Genomic DNA, 16,062 nt, shown 5'->3' on the forward strand with positions numbered 1-16,062 from the left:
CGAATTTCTTTATTAAAAGATTTGGCAGATGTCGACATTATCTTTCTGAGGCGCTGTTAGTACTTAATAACACCTTCCTTCTCATCACTTGTAACGTCCCTCCTCGAATTTTTTGCTCCATTGTGATACCCATCACCTGCAACTTATTCACCTTTTTTTCTCCACCTTGTTCGTCACCCTTTGCACATGTTGAGCAAGATGTCAACGATCACCACAAATGGGATGCTGTCCATTTCGAGTCACCATCAACACAACACTGTCAGCAGATCCTTCACAAGTGTCTCCACGTCAGCCGGGTTCGACGTCGTGGAAGATGTATGGAAGACAACAGTATCTCAGCGATGGAATGCTTCCATTATTCCCGATTCAGAGGTCGTCTTTTCCGATAAATCCTTAACAGTCCTCGAAAGAACACTCGATCTCAGGGGCTCGTCCATTACTCCTCCTTCCAGCCCAACGGCATCACCTACCGACGACATCCGCAAAACAACCATTTTATACGCGGCCGCAAGCACTGATAATGATCTTGCGAGTTCGTCAGCGCCTTCAGAGAACGTTCATTCAGAGATAAGCAAGGTACGCCATCAATTAGAGCGCTTCTCATATAACAGTGCTGACGGATGGCAGAGCGCTTTCCATCTCAATGTACATCGCCGCGCTTGCGAATGGCAATTGCACCTCACATACGACGACGCGTATCTATCGCTTCCAGAAGCAGAACAACTTGTCGACTCCTTCCAGCGAGCCCTCGAGACAGCACTGCGATTCACGGCCGCGAACATAACGCCCAGTCCTTCGATCAACATACCCTCCGATATATCTGTTGCGTCTAGTGGGGGGTCTGGCTGCGTAAAGATCGATCGGTGTGTTCATGACCTGATTGAAGAGCGGGCCCTCGCGCGCCCCGAGCATGAAGCGATCTATGCGCATGATGGCTCAATCTCATGCAAAGAAATGTTGGAGAAGTCTTCTGCCTTGGCGAAACAGCTCATCCGCCTAGGTGCTGGCGCCGAACAACGAGTAGCAATCATGATGACAAAGTCGTTATGGTACCCCGTGGCGGCGCTTGCAGTATTGAAGTCTGGAGCAGCATTTGTTCCGTTGGATCCAAGTCATCCTCAGGCGAGACTGAAACAACTTGCGGCTGAGATTGAACCGTGTGCAATCGTCACCACGTCTTCCCTGCTGTCCAAGGCGCAAAGCCTAAAATGTCCACACGTGCTTGAAATTGACAAAGTCAATCTTAATAGCACATGCGCCCTTCCCGTTAACGTTGCTACTCCCAATAATGCCGCATACATTATTTTCACATCCGGGTCTACCGGTAAACCAAAGGTGAGTCCTCGTTCCACCGAAATTAAAGACAAAGCTGACAGTATAACAGGGCGTAGTCATCGAGCATTCAGCCCTCGCAACTAGCGCAGTGATGAGAGGCGTCGTATTAGGGCTCGGTCCTGAGTCACGTGTACTCCAGTACGCGCCGCATACTTTCGATGTGAGCGTAGACGAGATACTCACGACCTTGATCCATGGAGGCACTGTCTGTGTCCCGTCAGACATGGACCGCTTTTATATCGCAGGGTTTATGGAGAGGGCCCGAGTCACAGCTGCTCTACTCACACCAACCTCAGCCCGGACGCTCAACCCCGAAGACGTCCCGAGTCTCCGCATGCTTCAGACAGGCGGCGAAGTACTTACCGAAGACGTCAACGATAAATGGTCCAATAGAGTGACTCTATTCAACGTGTACGGTCCAACAGAGGCCAGCATTGCATGCGTTATCAGCAACCGCACTGGGCTGCTGGGCACGGGGCACGTTCTCGGACGGGCTGTAGGAGGAACTCTTTGGGTCGTTGATCCTGACGATGTATCGCAACGTTTGTCGCCAAACGAAGTCGGAGAACTCGTTATCTCAGGGCCGATTCTAGCTCGGGGATATTTCCGCGACCGGACCAGAACTGAGGCATCCTTTATTCAACTGCCGAAAACCGGCGAAAGGGTCTACAGGACAGGTGACTTGGCCAGTATGGATGTTGATGGCATCATCTCGTATCACGGGCGCAAGGACTTGGAGGTCAAGGTTCGAGGGCAGCGGATAAATATTGCAGAGGTCGAGGACGCCATCCTACAGTGTAACTTAGTGCACAGCGCAGTTGTCGAGTACCCTCTATCCGGCCCGTCCGCAAAGAGACTCACCGCGATTATATGCCTTGAGGAACCTACTAGCCCAAAGGCCGCGAATTCCACCGTAAACCTGTCATCCGATGCCTCTCGGCTCGATCAACACACGCAAGCTCTTCTTCACGCCCATGTCTCTAGTATCCTGCCGCCGGCAATGGTGCCGTCCAAATGGCTTGCCATACCATTCTTGCCGCAAATGACATCAGGGAAAGCCGATCGCAAGCATGTACGCGGTTGGCTCGAAGAGATGGATGAAGATACCGAAAGACGCATTTTTCACGGTGCCTCTGGGAACACAGTCCACGTCCATGCAGATAATGGCTTGAATGCAATGTGGTGCAAGGTGCTAAAGATGGATCTCAATGGTATACGTCTGGATCAATCCTTCATCCGGAACGGTGGTGACTCAATTGCCGCAATGGAAGCTCGCCATATGGCTCATGAGGCTGGATTCGCCATAGATATTCCCGACCTCCTCGGTGATCAAAGTCTCGACCAAATCAACCAGAAGGCAGCTTCAACTGCTCGCCCAACGTCGTCGATAGTCTTGGAGAAAGACACTGACGAGCCCTTCCCGCTGTCTCCTGTCCAGCAAATGTATTTCAACACCATGAGTGACCCTAATCTGAGCCTGCAGCAACGGGTACAGGTCGACATTGCACAATCAGTTGGGACTCATGAAGTGCGCTTCGCAATTGACCATGTTTTCAAAAAGCACAGGGCCTTGACGACACGGTTCATATTCCACAATGGAAGGTGGCTGCAGAAGCAACACTTAGGGGAGCAGGTTAAACCTGACTCACTCTATCGCTTCTTTACCCATGCCCCAGAATCGCTTCAGGACTTCTGCACCGAGCCAATGGACATTACGCACGGGCCATTGCTTCATGCGCATTTAGTCAAATCAAGCGGTGACAGACAAGCCCTGATACTTTGCGCGCACCATTTAGTGGTGGACTTTGTGTCGTGGAGGGTAATCCTGCACGATCTGCATGATGGTTTGGTTGCAGTCCAAAACGCCACGGCACCGCAACCACGCACGACCTCCATGCTCACTTTCCAACAATGGTGTCGGGAGGAGATCAAATATGCTTCGACCTTGGATCCAGCCACCGTTCTGCCATTTGCGCTTGGTCCCCTTGACCTAGACTTTTGGCAGCCAGCGGGTGCAACATCTCTCGTTAACACATTCTCAGAAACCGCTCAGTACGACTTCCGCCTGTCGGCGAAACAGACCGCCCAACTTTTGGACAGATTCTCGAGTCAAGCATCGCTTCATCCGACTGACCCGATGATCAGTACATTTGCAATGGCCTTTAGGCGTGCTTTCCCTGAGCGAGACACACCAAATGTGTTCATAGAGAGTCACGGTCGCGAGCCATGGCAGCCCTCGATGAACATCGCACAGACGGTAGGCTGGTTCACGGCAGCATACCCAATACACCTGCCCAAGGATGCTTTGAAGGGGCCCGACGACGCAATTCGTGCAGCCAGTCAGCGTCGCCAAGCCGTACCAAACAATGGCCACCCATACTGGGCCTGTCGATATCTTTCTGACAGTGGCCGAGAGGCGTTTGGTCAAGACAGCCGCCACCAGGAGTTGGAAGTTGTATTCAACTATGCAGGGGCCGTCGTCCAACGAGCTGCAGAGCATGAACTTTTCGGGGAAGGCGTGCGTATTTCCGAAGTCGGCCATCCCAACTGTCCTCGGCTCTCGCTCTTTGACATCGCTGCAGAAATCGAGCAACCAAAAAATGAGCTCGTCATTACATACAGATTCCCCAAAAGCATTGCCCACTTGTGCCGTATCCAAGAGCTGATACAAACGCATCATGAGCTACTCACTTCAGTAGTTGAGGAAAATGTGAACTTGTTGAATGGCACACCTCCGGCTCAACTATCCTGTCCGCAAGATATCGCCCAACAGCTGGAAACAAACAGCATTGATATTGGATGCGATGTTGAGCATATATATGCGCCATCTGCCATTCAAGAGCGCATGCTTCGTCGACAGGCTTTGGAGCCAAGTTGCTACCGTGTTCGCGGAACATGGGTCGTCGAAAAATCCAACACCTCATCGTCAATTGATATGGGCCGTCTTGCTAAAGCATGGTCCGAGGTACTAAGCCGACATTCAACTCTGAGAACGATATACAGATACAGTGAAGACCAGCAATGCTTCCTGGCAATCGTTCTGCACAAAGTTGACCCGTCTGTCGTACTGAAGCGAGCTTCGGACGTAAATGGTGATTCAGTCTGTCATGAGCGCCGTGACCTTCACCCACCGCATCGCATGGTACTCCAGGAGATGAGCGACGGAAAGGTCGAATGCCAACTCGAGTTTAGTCACGCAATAATCGATGCAGCCTCACGATCGATCATCCTGCAGGATTTGGCAGACGCGTACGAGGGAAAGCTCGAGGATCGACCGCTGGTATCGCCACCATTCTGGAAGTATGCCAGTCTGCCTCATACCGAACCCACCAACTCGTTGTTCCCCGCGAAGCAGAAACAACTATCTGTGGTGGGTTGCATAAGCTCGCAGGAGATTCTACTGCCATGCTCAAGCGCTGTTATCTCCGAGGCGTGCACGAATAACGGAGTCACAATACCCAGCTTCTTCATGGCAGCGTGGTCTGTTGTGCTGTCTCAGAAACTCGGCACCCGTGAGGTCTCTTTTGACTACGTCCAATCTGACAGATTTATGGACCTCAGTGGAATTGAAAGCGCCGTCGGTCCATATATTCGACTACCCGCGTGTGAGATGGCTGTTGAACCAGGTACTTCCGCTGTGGAAATGACTCGGCTTATCCAGACACAGCGCGCAGGCTCTCCGAATTCAGGGTACAGTCTTCCCAGTGCATCAACTGGCCAAGAACAATACAGCACGCTCGTGAACATCCGAAACAGCGGTACCGAGAGTCTGCATATGGCTTTCGGGGAGATGCGGTGGAGGCTGACAAGTACCGAGGACCCATGGGATTATGACATCGTTTTCCTGGTCAACCTTAGGCACAACCAGATTTTGGGGTGCTCTATCGACTATGCAGAGAACGCAGTCTCGGCATCAGTAGCTGCCCAGTTTGCACAAGCGCTGCACGAGAAGGTGGGGCGAATGGTACAGCAAATGATGTAAATACGTTGGTTTGCCGAAGCAGCAAATTTTGTAGTTTTGGTATTTTGTATTGTTTGATTGATGGTTTCTCCTTGCATTGTTCAGCTGCAAGACTTCGTTAGACTCCTGTAAACTTGAAGTGTGTTTAGATCTAGATTTACTTTGTTCTCACCGTGTTTCTGATGCGCCGAGCTTGCGTCGGCGGACATCCCTTGGTTTGAAGTAGATATAAATGAGCTCATGGTAGCTAATCATCGTAGCGTAGAGCTTCAACAAAACGAAAGATGCTGGCCAGTATCAATGTTCCCGGGTGGGCCGTGGCGTCTGCACTGGTTGTCATTTATTTCCTGGGAATGAGTATCAATCGATTGATCTTCAGTCCTATTGCACGTTTTCCTGGTCCCAAGGTTGCTGCTTTGACGTTCTGGTATGAGTTTTACTACGATGTAGTCAAACGAGGCCAGTATTTCCGACAGATTGAGAAAATGCACCAGCAATACGGTATGGTCCCTAGGGTTCAAATTCGTGGTATTTCATTGACGGCTTGCCAGGACCGATTGTCCGCATAAATCCTTTCGAGCTTCATGTTCAAGACCCTGACTTCTACCCCGTTCTGTACACTGGTCCGACGCGCCGACGTCACAAATGGCCATGGGCTGCAAGAATGTTCGGCAATAATACATCAGCCTTCTCGACCGTTGCGCACGATCACCATCGGCTTCGGCGCTCAGCTCTGAATCCACTTTTCTCACGAACCGCAATCCAGCGCATGACTCCGAGAATTCAAGATCGGCTTCGCCAGTTGTGCCATAGGCTCGATGAGATATCGCTTGGCTTCGGGATTGTAGATTTAGGGACGGCATTCACCGCATTTGCAGCAGATGTGATAACGGATTATTGCTTCGGTAGCACCCTTGATCTAATCCACAGTCCCAACTTTGCTGCAGATTGGATCGAGATGGTCGCGGCTCCTTCAGAACTCGGGCACTTGGTCAAACAATGTCCATGGATTCTCCCAGTTCTGCAACACATGCCTCGGTGCGTTGTGCGTGTCATAGCACCTGCAGTTTCACTTCTTTTCCAAATTCAAGAGGTTCGTTTGCTTTCCATGTCGAATATCAGTCGCTAACCCAGTCAGAGAATGAGTCTTCAGATTCAACCCTTAACCGAACGAACCGCGGACATCAAATCCTCACGTCCACTGACAGTTTTTTATACTTTGTTGGCGGGTGACCTACCACCGGTGGAGAAAACGGTTCAACGCTTGAAAGGCGAAGGCCAGACGCTCATCGGTGCGGGAACGTTGACGACAGGCAATGCTCTAAAGACCATCATCTTTCATGTTCAGGACAATCCGAGCATCCTCCAAAGGCTCAAGGCGGAGCTCGACAATGCATTGTCGGACATTGACCCCTTGAGCCTGCCCGACTCAACCCAGCTAGAACGCCTTCCCTATCTCACAGCCTGTATCTGGGAGGGTCTTCGACTTGCATACGGGGTAACGCACCGCCTCCAATTAATTGCTGAAGAGCCGCTCAAGTATGGCGAGATGACAATCCCCGCTGGAACACCTGTCGGCATGACCTCGATATTCATGCACGACAACCCTGCCGTATTCCCTGAACCGCGAGCATTCCGTCCCGAGCGTTGGTTGGAAATGGATACTGAGACCCGCGGGAAGATCATGGGGCGCCACTTTGTGCCCTTCAGTAAAGGCTCCCGGATGTGTCTCGGTATGAACTTGGCGTACGCAGAGTTGTATCTTGTGCTGGCAACGACATTCCGACGATATGAGGTGGAGTTGATGGGCGTCCAGCGAGATGACATTGAAATGGCGCACGACTTTTTTGATCCAGCACCAAAACAGGACTCCAAGGGGTTGGTCGTAAGACTCAGACGGAGGGATCACAGTGAAAAGCCGGCCGGGGAGGCTGCCTAGCTGCCTACAATGCGTGAGAGAGGCTGAAACTGGAAGGAGCCATGGCGCACGTGATGAATTACTGATTAGGAAGGTGCGTCCATGCGGGCGAAGGAGACTTTTGGGAATTAGCGACTTCAGTCTGGTAACAAAGTAAAATATTCAGCAGAGGGCGCATAAATCTGCCGTTGGATACATCTGTTTGCAGTCAATGTTATCTAAATGCTAGACAAATCAATATGAGAGAGCAAAGGAATATTTCCGCGGGATTGACGCTACGTCATGTGCTCGGATTTAATGTGCTTGTTTTGGTTTAGCTCCTTCCTATATGCCTTCACCCTCAGGCATCACTGCTAGGACTGGTATAAGACATCCCACTCTCTCCAACTCACTGCAGCTTACCTACAGCATTCCCCTCACACTGCTCAAATTGCTGAAGGTACTCCCAGTCCTCTCACTGTCAACTCCCAGACAGTGTCAATTTTTCTGTGATCGCGACTGACCCTTCCAGATGACGATCCGCACTCACTTCAACACCATAACCAAGCACAACATCTCCACCTTCAGACGACACTACGTCTCTGAAATCGCTGGCTCCCTCGGCGACCTAGGTACATTTCTTCCTATAGCTCTAGCACTCGCCGCAAATGGCACTGTGTCTCTCGCCAGCACGCTCATCTTCTCTGGAATCTTCAACATCCTAACGGGTATATTCTTCGGCATTCCGCTGCCCGTCCAGCCCATGAAGGCCATTGCGGCCGTCGCGATCGCGCGATCGTTCTCTCCAGGCTCCATCGCAGCAGCAGGAATATTCGTTGCTGCAGTTCTTTTCATTGGAAGTATCACGGGCCTCCTGGAGTGGTTCACGAGGGTTATCCCCATCCCCGTCGTGAAGGGGATCCAGGTTGGAGCCGGCCTATCGCTCGTCATGGCAGCTTGCACGACTCTCCGCGATCTAGGCTGGATTCACCCATCGTGGGCAGATAACCGGCTCTGGGCGATCGGCGTATTCATCGCTTTGCTACTAACAAACTCTACTTCGCGAAGACTACCTTACGCCCTTGTCGTATTTATCATCGGGCTTGTACTGGCAATTATTCGAAGCGCACTCTCATCTCATCTCCCCTCATTCGCATTCTGGCATCCTTCTATCGTCATTCCGACAGGGCATCAATGGACTCATGGCGCTATCGACGCAGGACTCGGTCAATTGCCATTAACAACACTCAACTCCGTCGTTGCGGTCGTTCACTTGGCAGCTGATTTACTTCCGTCCGTATCTACACCCTCGGTAACAGCTATTGGACTCAGTGTATCGCTCATGAACCTGGTCGGAGTCTGGTTCGGCGCTATGCCCGTCTGCCATGGCTCCGGCGGTCTAGCGGCACAGTACCGCTTCGGTGCGCGGTCCGGAGCAAGTGTTATATTCCTCGGTATCATCAAGCTCCTCGTCGGTCTTCTATTCGGCGAGAGTCTAGTCAGTCTCCTCCACCGATTCCCGAAGGCTCTCCTTGCCGTGATGGTTATTGCAGCTGGTCTTGAACTAGTCCGTGTCGGCGAGAGTCTCAACACCAGCGGTGCCAGAGATGTGGGAACTGCTGAAGTTGAAGGGGAGTCTAGGAGTCCCAGTGAGGAGGAGCGCGGGAAGAGGTGGATGGTCATGATGGTTACGGTTGGGTTGCTTGTTGGCTTCAAGAATGATGCTGTTGGGTTTGTTGCGGGCATGCTTTGTTACTGGGCTTATGAGCTGCCTCGGTACGTGGAGAAGTTCAAGTCGCGAAGGAGTGAGGGGAGGGTGAGGTTGCCTTAGTGGACGTCCAGTTCATATGGTAGTCTTGTCTAGTCCATAGGCCCGAGCTGGCATTACGATATGCACGAAATGAGCAATGTGGTGAATTATAGTAGAATACCAAGATATAGAAGATATATACAGAGTAAGATATAAAGAGATGTACATATAAAATTCAAGCTATATTACATCCAAAAAGACTCATAAATCATATCCCATAATCATCCTCATCCAACGATCACATTTACCTTGTCCTAAGACAGTACCCAAGCCATCAAAGTCAGTGGAAAGGTATATTAAACCCTTTTCGCCCTCTCCCTCGGCTCCTCCCCAAACCCCGCATCCTCCATCTCATCCCCCACATACTCATCATCCAAATCATTAACGTCCTCGATCCTCTTCACACCCTCACTCTTCGCATCAGGCAGGGCAGCGAGTTCCCTTCCGTTCTCATCATACCGGTGTTCTTCGACGATCACGGGCTGCCCCATGTCTTGTGCGATTGTACGCACGGTGGTTGTGCCGTCGGGGGAGGTGTGAGAGGCTGTTTGGTAGCGGTGGCCGGAGGTTGTAGAGTGATTTTCGCCGTTGATGGAGGAACTAGAGGAGTAGAAGGCGCTTGTTGAGGTTGAGGAGGAGGTTGAGAAGTTGAGAGGCATGGTTGTGGTTGTTTTATTGGTTGTGTTTGATGGAATATTAAATATAAGGTGTTATTGTTTTGACTGTCTGTATACAAAGCAAAAGCAAAGGATAGCTGAGAGCAGGAGGTATAAGAAGACGCAGTGGCAAACCCTGACATCATAGCCACACCCCTGTTAAGCCCACGTTGAATCATCGGCGCTCCCGATCAAGAACAGCGGGTAACCATGATGCAAGCTCCAGTAAATCAGGAACTGACCCGTGCTGATCTGCATGCCCGATCTGAAGCTGTTGACCCCAACATATGCCAATCTTATAGATCACGATGAGAACGCGTGCTAACCGCATCGGGGTAGCATGAAGCTGCTCTAGACACAGCCAATGCGATCCCCGCAGATAAGCGGCGCTCTCCGACGCAATCCCCCACCATCGTATGTTTCTTCCTCAGTGCTCGCACAACACTCGTTCTTCTCTTCTTCTCTACCATCCAACCCCGAGAGGAACCTCCATCAAAATGCCACACCTAACCCCTTACCAACTCCAAACCTTCCAAGAAAAAGGCTACCTCATCCTCGAAAACTACCTAACACCGCACCAAATCTCCTCGCTCATCTCCGAAACAAACTCCCTCCTCTCCACATTCGACCTCTCCACGCACCCCCTAACCCAATTCACAACGGGCGATGACGACGAAAACCCCTCCCGCGCACACGTCGGAGACGACTACTTCCTCACATCCGGCGACAAAGTCCGGTTCTTCTTCGAACCGGACGCAATCAAGGATGGAAAGTTGACGAAACCAAAAGAGAAGGCAGTGAATAAGATTGGGCACGCACTACATGATCTCTCTCCGCCATTTGAAGCGATTACACTCTCTGAGCAGAATGCTGCGATAGCGAGGGATCTGGGGTTCGCTGACCCGCGCGTGCTGCAGAGTATGGTTATTTGCAAGCAACCGTCCATTGGCGGCGCAGTGCCGCCTCATCGGGATTCAGAGTTCTTGTATACGTCTCCGCCTAGTGCGGTTGGGTTCTGGATTGCGTTGCAGGATGCGGGGGTGGGTAATGCGACTTTGGGATTTTATCCGGGGTCTCATCGGAGACGGAGCGGTGGTGTGAAGAGGAGGTTTGTGAGGAAGTATAATGAGACGGGGGAGTGTGTTGGGACGGAGTTTGTTGAGAATACTGGTGATCAGTTTCCTAAGGGTCTTGAAGTTGAAGAGGATAACGGTGACTTTGGAGAGCCTGAAGTCTCGGAAATCAAGGCTGGTTCGCTGGTTCTCATCCATGGGAATGTTCTACACAAGAGTGAGCGGAATACGGGTGATAAAAGTCGTTATGCTTATACGTTCCATGTTATTGAGGGTGGGGAGGGGTGGGAGTATGATGGGCGGAATTGGCTGCAGCCGCCCGAGCAAGGTTTCTCGAAGCTATATCGATAGAGAAATTACGATTAATCTGGGAGATAGACTTTATCTACATCCGACTAAGCAGGTATTCATAAGGATGCATTAGTGCAAACTGCAAACCTATACATACAAATCCTTTTACCATCCCACCAAACGCCAGGCCATGGAAATGACAACGACATGATATCTCTATATGATAGGTGCAGCTCAAGTTCAGTTTCAAGCCCTCAACATATCCAACATCCCCCTCGTCTCAAACGCCCTATGCGCAAAGTCCACCTCCTCTCTAACGCGCCAATGCAACCGTTCAACCATCTGATCAATCTGCTCGCTCTGTCCCAGATTCCCAGAATAAATATCCAACAGATTCATCCCAACCTCCACAGCAAGATCCACCAGCCTTGGCTCCGTAATATGCTTATGAACCCACTGCAGCACAGGCTGAAGCGTGACTTCATCTCTCCCGGCCAAACTAGCTCTGAGAGCAGAGCGATGCCGCAGTTCCGAGAACAGAGTGAGCTGTGCAATTTTATCGTTCCCCTCGAGGACTTTATCCAGTGCGACGCCGTACCGGCCCTTGCGAAGATCGATTTCCCACCCCTTCTCCTTCTTGCGGCGGCGCGCTTCGTTGCCTTCGATTACGATGTCGATGCCTTCGCCGACGAAGTCGAGGCCGCGCCAGCGTCGTTGCCAGGCTGTGCCTTGGCGCTTCTTCTGCTTGCGGTCGTGTTCTTCGATTTTGCCGGCGAGAAGGGCTTCCATTTCCTTCTTGCGCTCGCGCTCGCGCGCCTTTTGTTGGCCTGACAAACGGGTTTTGATGGAGAGCAGTCCCGATTGCATACCGACGGCGATGTGCTTGTCTTCGCGGGCAGCGCCGGAGGTGATGGTGCTTAGCGAGAGGATAGGCGATTGGTACTTGAAGCCCGCGACGACGTTCCAGCCTGTTGTTTCGTGGATCTTGAGGTGGCCGTCGAGCGCACCGCTCAGGAGTCGTGTTCCATCGGAGGCGAGTGAAAGCGATGTGACTGTCTTTTGGTGGCTCTGGATCATGTGCAGGGGCTTTCCGGCGACAATGTCAAGCACTGCGATCTTGTTGTCTGCGGCTGCGAGGACTGTTGTTCCGGTTGGCATCGGGAGAACGGTTTCCAGCGGCGCGCCCATTTTGAATGTCATTGCTGATCGGCCTTCAACACGGGGATCCCAAAGTCGCACTGTCCGGTCGTAACTACCAGAGATCAACGATCCCGAGGACGCCAGCGAACCCGGCATGAACGACGCAGTACGGACATAGTCGGAGTGTCCCACGAAACTCTTCACGCTGCTCTCGCTAGGCAAATCCCACAGTCTTACCGTCCGGTCGTCACTGGCGGACATAAGACACGTCGGGTCGCTAGGCGAGAACTTGGCCGCCCAAACAGGCTGCTTGTGATCTTTCCATGTCTTCAAGATCGCTCTTGAACTGACGTCAAACACCTGTATCGTACCCGTGTCATCACCCGCAACAAGAATCCGTCCATCAGGTCGAACATCCGTGCCGCGCGCAGTGTCGTCAAACCTCGTAATGGAGCGGAGGAGTTTTCGTGTGCGGATGGAGTAGATCTGGACGCGGGCGCCGGTCGTAACGGTGAAGATGTCAGGGGGCTGTGTTAGCGAGGGAAATGCGGATGACGAGGACGGCGCAGAAGGCTGTGTGATATAGCTGACGGGGCCATTGGCGGGCGAGGGGATGAGGAGAGGGTTCTTGAATGTCTTCCAGTGGAGTTGCTCTGGGCTTAACGGCGTTGCGGGCAGCTCGGGCAGCTTGACCTGCGCCGGGGGAAGGACGGGGGCCGCCATGGCTGTGAAGGAGGCAGGGAGAGGTCAGTCGGAGGGGGCGACGGGGACTCTGCGACCGCGCAATTGTCCTGGTGTAGCGGCGTTGTTGTGTTGCTGGTGAGGTTGATCTTGAATTCGTGATGGATTTTTTTCGTTATCTCTATCAGTACGCTAGGCCCAACCTGGTGTAACTTACACTTAGCGTTGTATCATAGTTACACGATATGTATTTTAGACACAACTATCGCAACTTGCCAGGTACTACAAACTTCGGTGTATTTGTTGATAAATGGTCTCACACTTCTCCTATATACTAGTATCCCTGGTCCAAATTACTTACTTGGTAGCCACAGGATGTACATTCACGGGGCTTACAGCACTGGCCGGGAAATTCTCCAGGCCGTTGAACAACAACCTTTACGATGAGCTTATACTTCAAGTCATCAGCTTCAACGACCTTTTTACTCAGCGGAGTGTTCAAATGAGCAGCAGAGGAGTAGGACGCTTGATGAGAGATTACCAGAAAGGCTTCTGAGTCTTCTCTCATCCATATTGCCCACGGTACGGCTCCTAACAGACAAGGCCACTTATTGTCTCTGTCCCTTGCGGAGCCTCATCTTCCATACCTAACTTCAATATCTGTAAGGATAGCGGGCTTCCTAATAAGAGCCATAAAAATAGCAGCTAACATCAAAACAGTCTCTCGTGCCTTGCATTAATCCCTGTCCGGGCGGATCACATCCGACTCCGTGGAGGAATATCCCCACGGGCTAGTATGAAGATAAGCCCACTGCTTCTCCAACTTTGAGTTTTGGAGTATATATCTCCAAAGTACTGCTGATTTCTCCCTAATTCTTTCTTGAGAGAAGGCATCATTCACTAACACTAACGATGGCCGCCGTCGCAGACCCCAGCAAAATGGCCGCCCCAGCTCCAGAGGGAACTGACCTCGCGCGAGCCTTCAAAAGCCGACAAATTTCCATGTTCGCAATTGCTTGCTCTATGGGCACTGGATTGATCATCGGTTCTGGAACTGCTTTGACGCGCGGTGGGCCGGGGAGTCTGTTGATTGCGTACTCATTCATCGGGATCTGCGTCTTCTTCATCATGACTGCTTTGGGCGAGATGGCGACTTATATTCCTATGAACAAGGGATTTTCGGGTTTTGCGCGGCGTTATGCGCATCCTGCTTTAGGGTGAGTATTTTCTCTCGTACTGTTTGTTAAGCATGAGTTTGGTTGACCTTGGTTGTGTGATGTAGGTATGCAACGGGATGGAACTACTTCTTCAGCTACGCTATAGCACTACCCACGAACCTCACCGCAGCAGGACTGATAGTCCATTACTGGCGACCTGACCTGAATGTTGCCATATGGATAACCATCTTCGGTGCCGCCATTATCCTACTTAATGTCGGGAACCCTAGTCCCCATTCCAAATATCATACCCAAACTGACAATGAGATTATCAGGTCCTCCACGTCAACAACTTCGGCGAATCCGAATTCATTCTCAGCTGCATAAAGCTCGTCATAATCACCATGCTCATACTATGCTGCTTCATAATCTCCGCCGGCGGTTCTCCCTCTGGCGAACAGATAGGCTTCAAATACTGGCACTCCCCCGGCGCATTCGGCACATACCTCCTCCCCGGGTCCAAAGGCCACCTGCTGGGCTTCTGGGCCTGCATGATCCAAGCAGTATTCACCTACACTGGTACTGAAGTAGTCGGCGTGACATTTGGCGAAGCAAGCAATCCCCGCAAGAGCATCCCCATCGCAATCAAGCAAACATTCTGGCGAATCCTGATATTCTACGTTATTGGCGCTTGGAGCTTAACTATGGCGGTGCCGTATACGGATCCCAAACTCGTGGATGCAACGCAGCAATCTACATCTGCGGCTGCGTCGCCTTTCGTTGTTGCCATCTCCCTGGCTGGTATAAAGGTTCTACCTGACATTGTCAATGCGGGTCTCCTCTTCTTTGTCCTTAGCGCTTCAGCATCAGATATATACTGTGCTTCCCGCTCACTATACGGACTCGCGCGAGACGGACAAGCACCATCTATATTTTCCAAAACACTCAAAAGCGGCGTCCCCATTTACGCAGTCGGTGCCTCCGCGCTCTTCGCACTGCTGGGGTACATGAATGCCGCGAAATCAGCGTCAACTATCTTCGACTACTTCGTGACGCTGTCGACGATCTTCGCGCTGCTGAACTGGTTTAGTATCCTGACTTCGTACTTTAACTTTCGACGGGGTGTTAAGGTTCAGGGTGTGAATCTTGAGGGGACGTACGAGGGGCCTTTTCAGCCTTATGGGGCTTGGTTTTCGGTGTTTGTTACGGTGCTTTGTATTATTTTCTCTGGTACGTCTGCCTATTCCCTTCTCAATTCAACCTAAGGAAAGACCCTATCTAATGAGGTTACCAGGCTACGATGCATTCATTCCGCACTTCAAAGCGGATACGTTTGTGCTTCGGTATATCGGGATCGTCGTGTACGTGGGCAATTTTCTGTTCTGGCGGTTCTGGAAAGGGGCGAGGTGGGTTAAGCCGGCTGAGATGGATTTGACGAGTGGGTTGTATGATTTTGTGCTTGACGGTGTAAGTGGTGAGGATGATAAGGAGAAGGGAGTGCCTGTTGTTGAGGCGAAAGAGGTTAAGGGTCAGACAGGTGGGAGGGAAATGGGAGTTACGACTATCGATGAGAATGGGAGGGCTTTGAGGTAAGATGTGTATGGCGAGAAACAAGGGGCGCTAGCTTGAAATGATAAATATGATCTAATCTATGTACAATGTCGCTAGTCATTCAGGCCATTGTGCCGAGTGATGTTACCCGATTGTGTGGATAGGACGGGTACCTATACGAACTGCCATATCAGTGCCTTTCTGCCCACCCACCGCTTTCGCTTTTGGGTGCGCCACGCTTTCTTCGTAACCACGCATTCTTCGTCGTTTTTAGACAACATGAAGCTATTCACAACATAAATAATTATCTATCTATCCAAAAAATCTCTCCTGCTTCTCGTGCACGTCTCTCGTTCTCAATATTCTCCTGGATTTGAGTCTCCGAGCGTGGTGGGGGCTCGTAGCCGTATATCTTTTTAAATTGCTTTGCCAGCCTCTTCCGGTCCTTCTCTCTTTCATTCTCCTTCCGCGCCTCAATAGATCGAATTGCATCACGAGTCTTTAGAATAC

The 16,062-nt window shown here is 51.3% G+C and overlaps 7 protein-coding genes across 7 annotated transcripts; 5 read left to right on the forward strand and 2 right to left on the reverse strand.

Annotated features, from left to right (window-relative positions):
- Window positions 1-198: 198 nt before the first annotated feature.
- Window positions 199-5,317, forward strand: BDV14DRAFT_212169 (uncharacterized protein; the record flags this gene model as incomplete). The annotated part of the gene is made up of 5 exons (XM_073776254.1): window positions 199-576; window positions 628-1,335; window positions 1,385-3,532; window positions 3,569-3,592; window positions 3,635-5,317. 5 exons carry the CDS (start codon window positions 199-201, stop codon window positions 5,315-5,317), a joined length of 4,941 nt encoding a protein of 1,646 aa, XP_073622742.1.
- Window positions 5,318-5,429: 112 nt separating this feature from the next.
- On the forward strand, window positions 5,430-7,235 carry BDV14DRAFT_212170 (cytochrome P450; the record flags this gene model as incomplete). The annotated part of the gene is made up of 3 exons (XM_073776255.1): window positions 5,430-5,797; window positions 5,848-6,389; window positions 6,435-7,235. The coding sequence occupies exons 1-3, from the start codon at window positions 5,581-5,583 to the stop codon at window positions 7,233-7,235; spliced, it is 1,560 nt and encodes a 519-aa protein (XP_073622743.1). The 5' UTR covers window positions 5,430-5,580.
- A 388-nt stretch (window positions 7,236-7,623) lies between these two features.
- Window positions 7,624-9,730, forward strand: BDV14DRAFT_184088 (putative sulfate/molybdate transporter). The gene has a single exon (XM_073770459.1). It carries the CDS (start codon window positions 7,726-7,728, stop codon window positions 9,022-9,024), a length of 1,299 nt encoding a protein of 432 aa, XP_073622744.1. The 5' UTR covers window positions 7,624-7,725; the 3' UTR covers window positions 9,025-9,730.
- BDV14DRAFT_159081 (uncharacterized protein) lies at window positions 9,163-9,733 on the reverse strand. The gene has a single exon (XM_073766719.1). The coding sequence runs from the start codon at window positions 9,660-9,662 to the stop codon at window positions 9,300-9,302; it is 363 nt and encodes a 120-aa protein (XP_073622745.1). The 5' UTR covers window positions 9,663-9,733; the 3' UTR covers window positions 9,163-9,299.
- Window positions 9,734-10,156: 423 nt separating this feature from the next.
- On the forward strand, window positions 10,157-11,083 carry BDV14DRAFT_205379 (phytanoyl-CoA dioxygenase family protein; the record flags this gene model as incomplete). Its single annotated transcript, XM_073774715.1, has 1 exon — window positions 10,157-11,083. The coding sequence occupies one exon, from the start codon at window positions 10,157-10,159 to the stop codon at window positions 11,081-11,083; it is 927 nt and encodes a 308-aa protein (XP_073622746.1).
- On the reverse strand, window positions 11,015-12,983 carry BDV14DRAFT_184091 (snoRNA-binding rRNA-processing protein UTP15). Its single transcript, XM_073770460.1, has one exon. The coding sequence runs from the start codon at window positions 12,884-12,886 to the stop codon at window positions 11,270-11,272; it is 1,617 nt and encodes a 538-aa protein (XP_073622747.1). The 5' UTR covers window positions 12,887-12,983; the 3' UTR covers window positions 11,015-11,269.
- A 773-nt stretch (window positions 12,984-13,756) lies between these two features.
- BDV14DRAFT_205381 (amino acid permease/ SLC12A domain-containing protein) lies at window positions 13,757-15,594 on the forward strand (the record flags this gene model as incomplete). Its single annotated transcript, XM_073774716.1, has 4 exons — window positions 13,757-14,061; window positions 14,127-14,277; window positions 14,337-15,231; window positions 15,296-15,594. 4 exons carry the CDS (start codon window positions 13,757-13,759, stop codon window positions 15,592-15,594), a joined length of 1,650 nt encoding a protein of 549 aa, XP_073622748.1.
- Between the last annotated feature and the right edge of the window lie 468 nt (window positions 15,595-16,062).

The sequence above is a fragment of the Aspergillus stella-maris genome, assembly GCF_047715825.1.
Source record: "Aspergillus stella-maris strain CBS 113639 unplaced genomic scaffold BDV14scaffold_94, whole genome shotgun sequence".
NCBI lineage: Eukaryota > Fungi > Ascomycota > Eurotiomycetes > Eurotiales > Aspergillaceae > Aspergillus > Aspergillus stella-maris.

What these genes read in the sequence shown, in the direction of transcription:
- BDV14DRAFT_184091 (XM_073770460.1), bottom strand. Translation starts at nt 12,886, where the DNA reads ATGGCGGCCCCCGTCCTTCCCCCGGCGCAGGTCAAGCTGCCCGAGCTG.
- BDV14DRAFT_159081 (XM_073766719.1), bottom strand. Translation starts at nt 9,662, where the DNA reads ATGCCTCTCAACTTCTCAACCTCCTCCTCAACCTCAACAAGCGCCTTC.
- BDV14DRAFT_184088 (XM_073770459.1), top strand. Translation starts at nt 7,726, where the DNA reads ATGACGATCCGCACTCACTTCAACACCATAACCAAGCACAACATCTCC.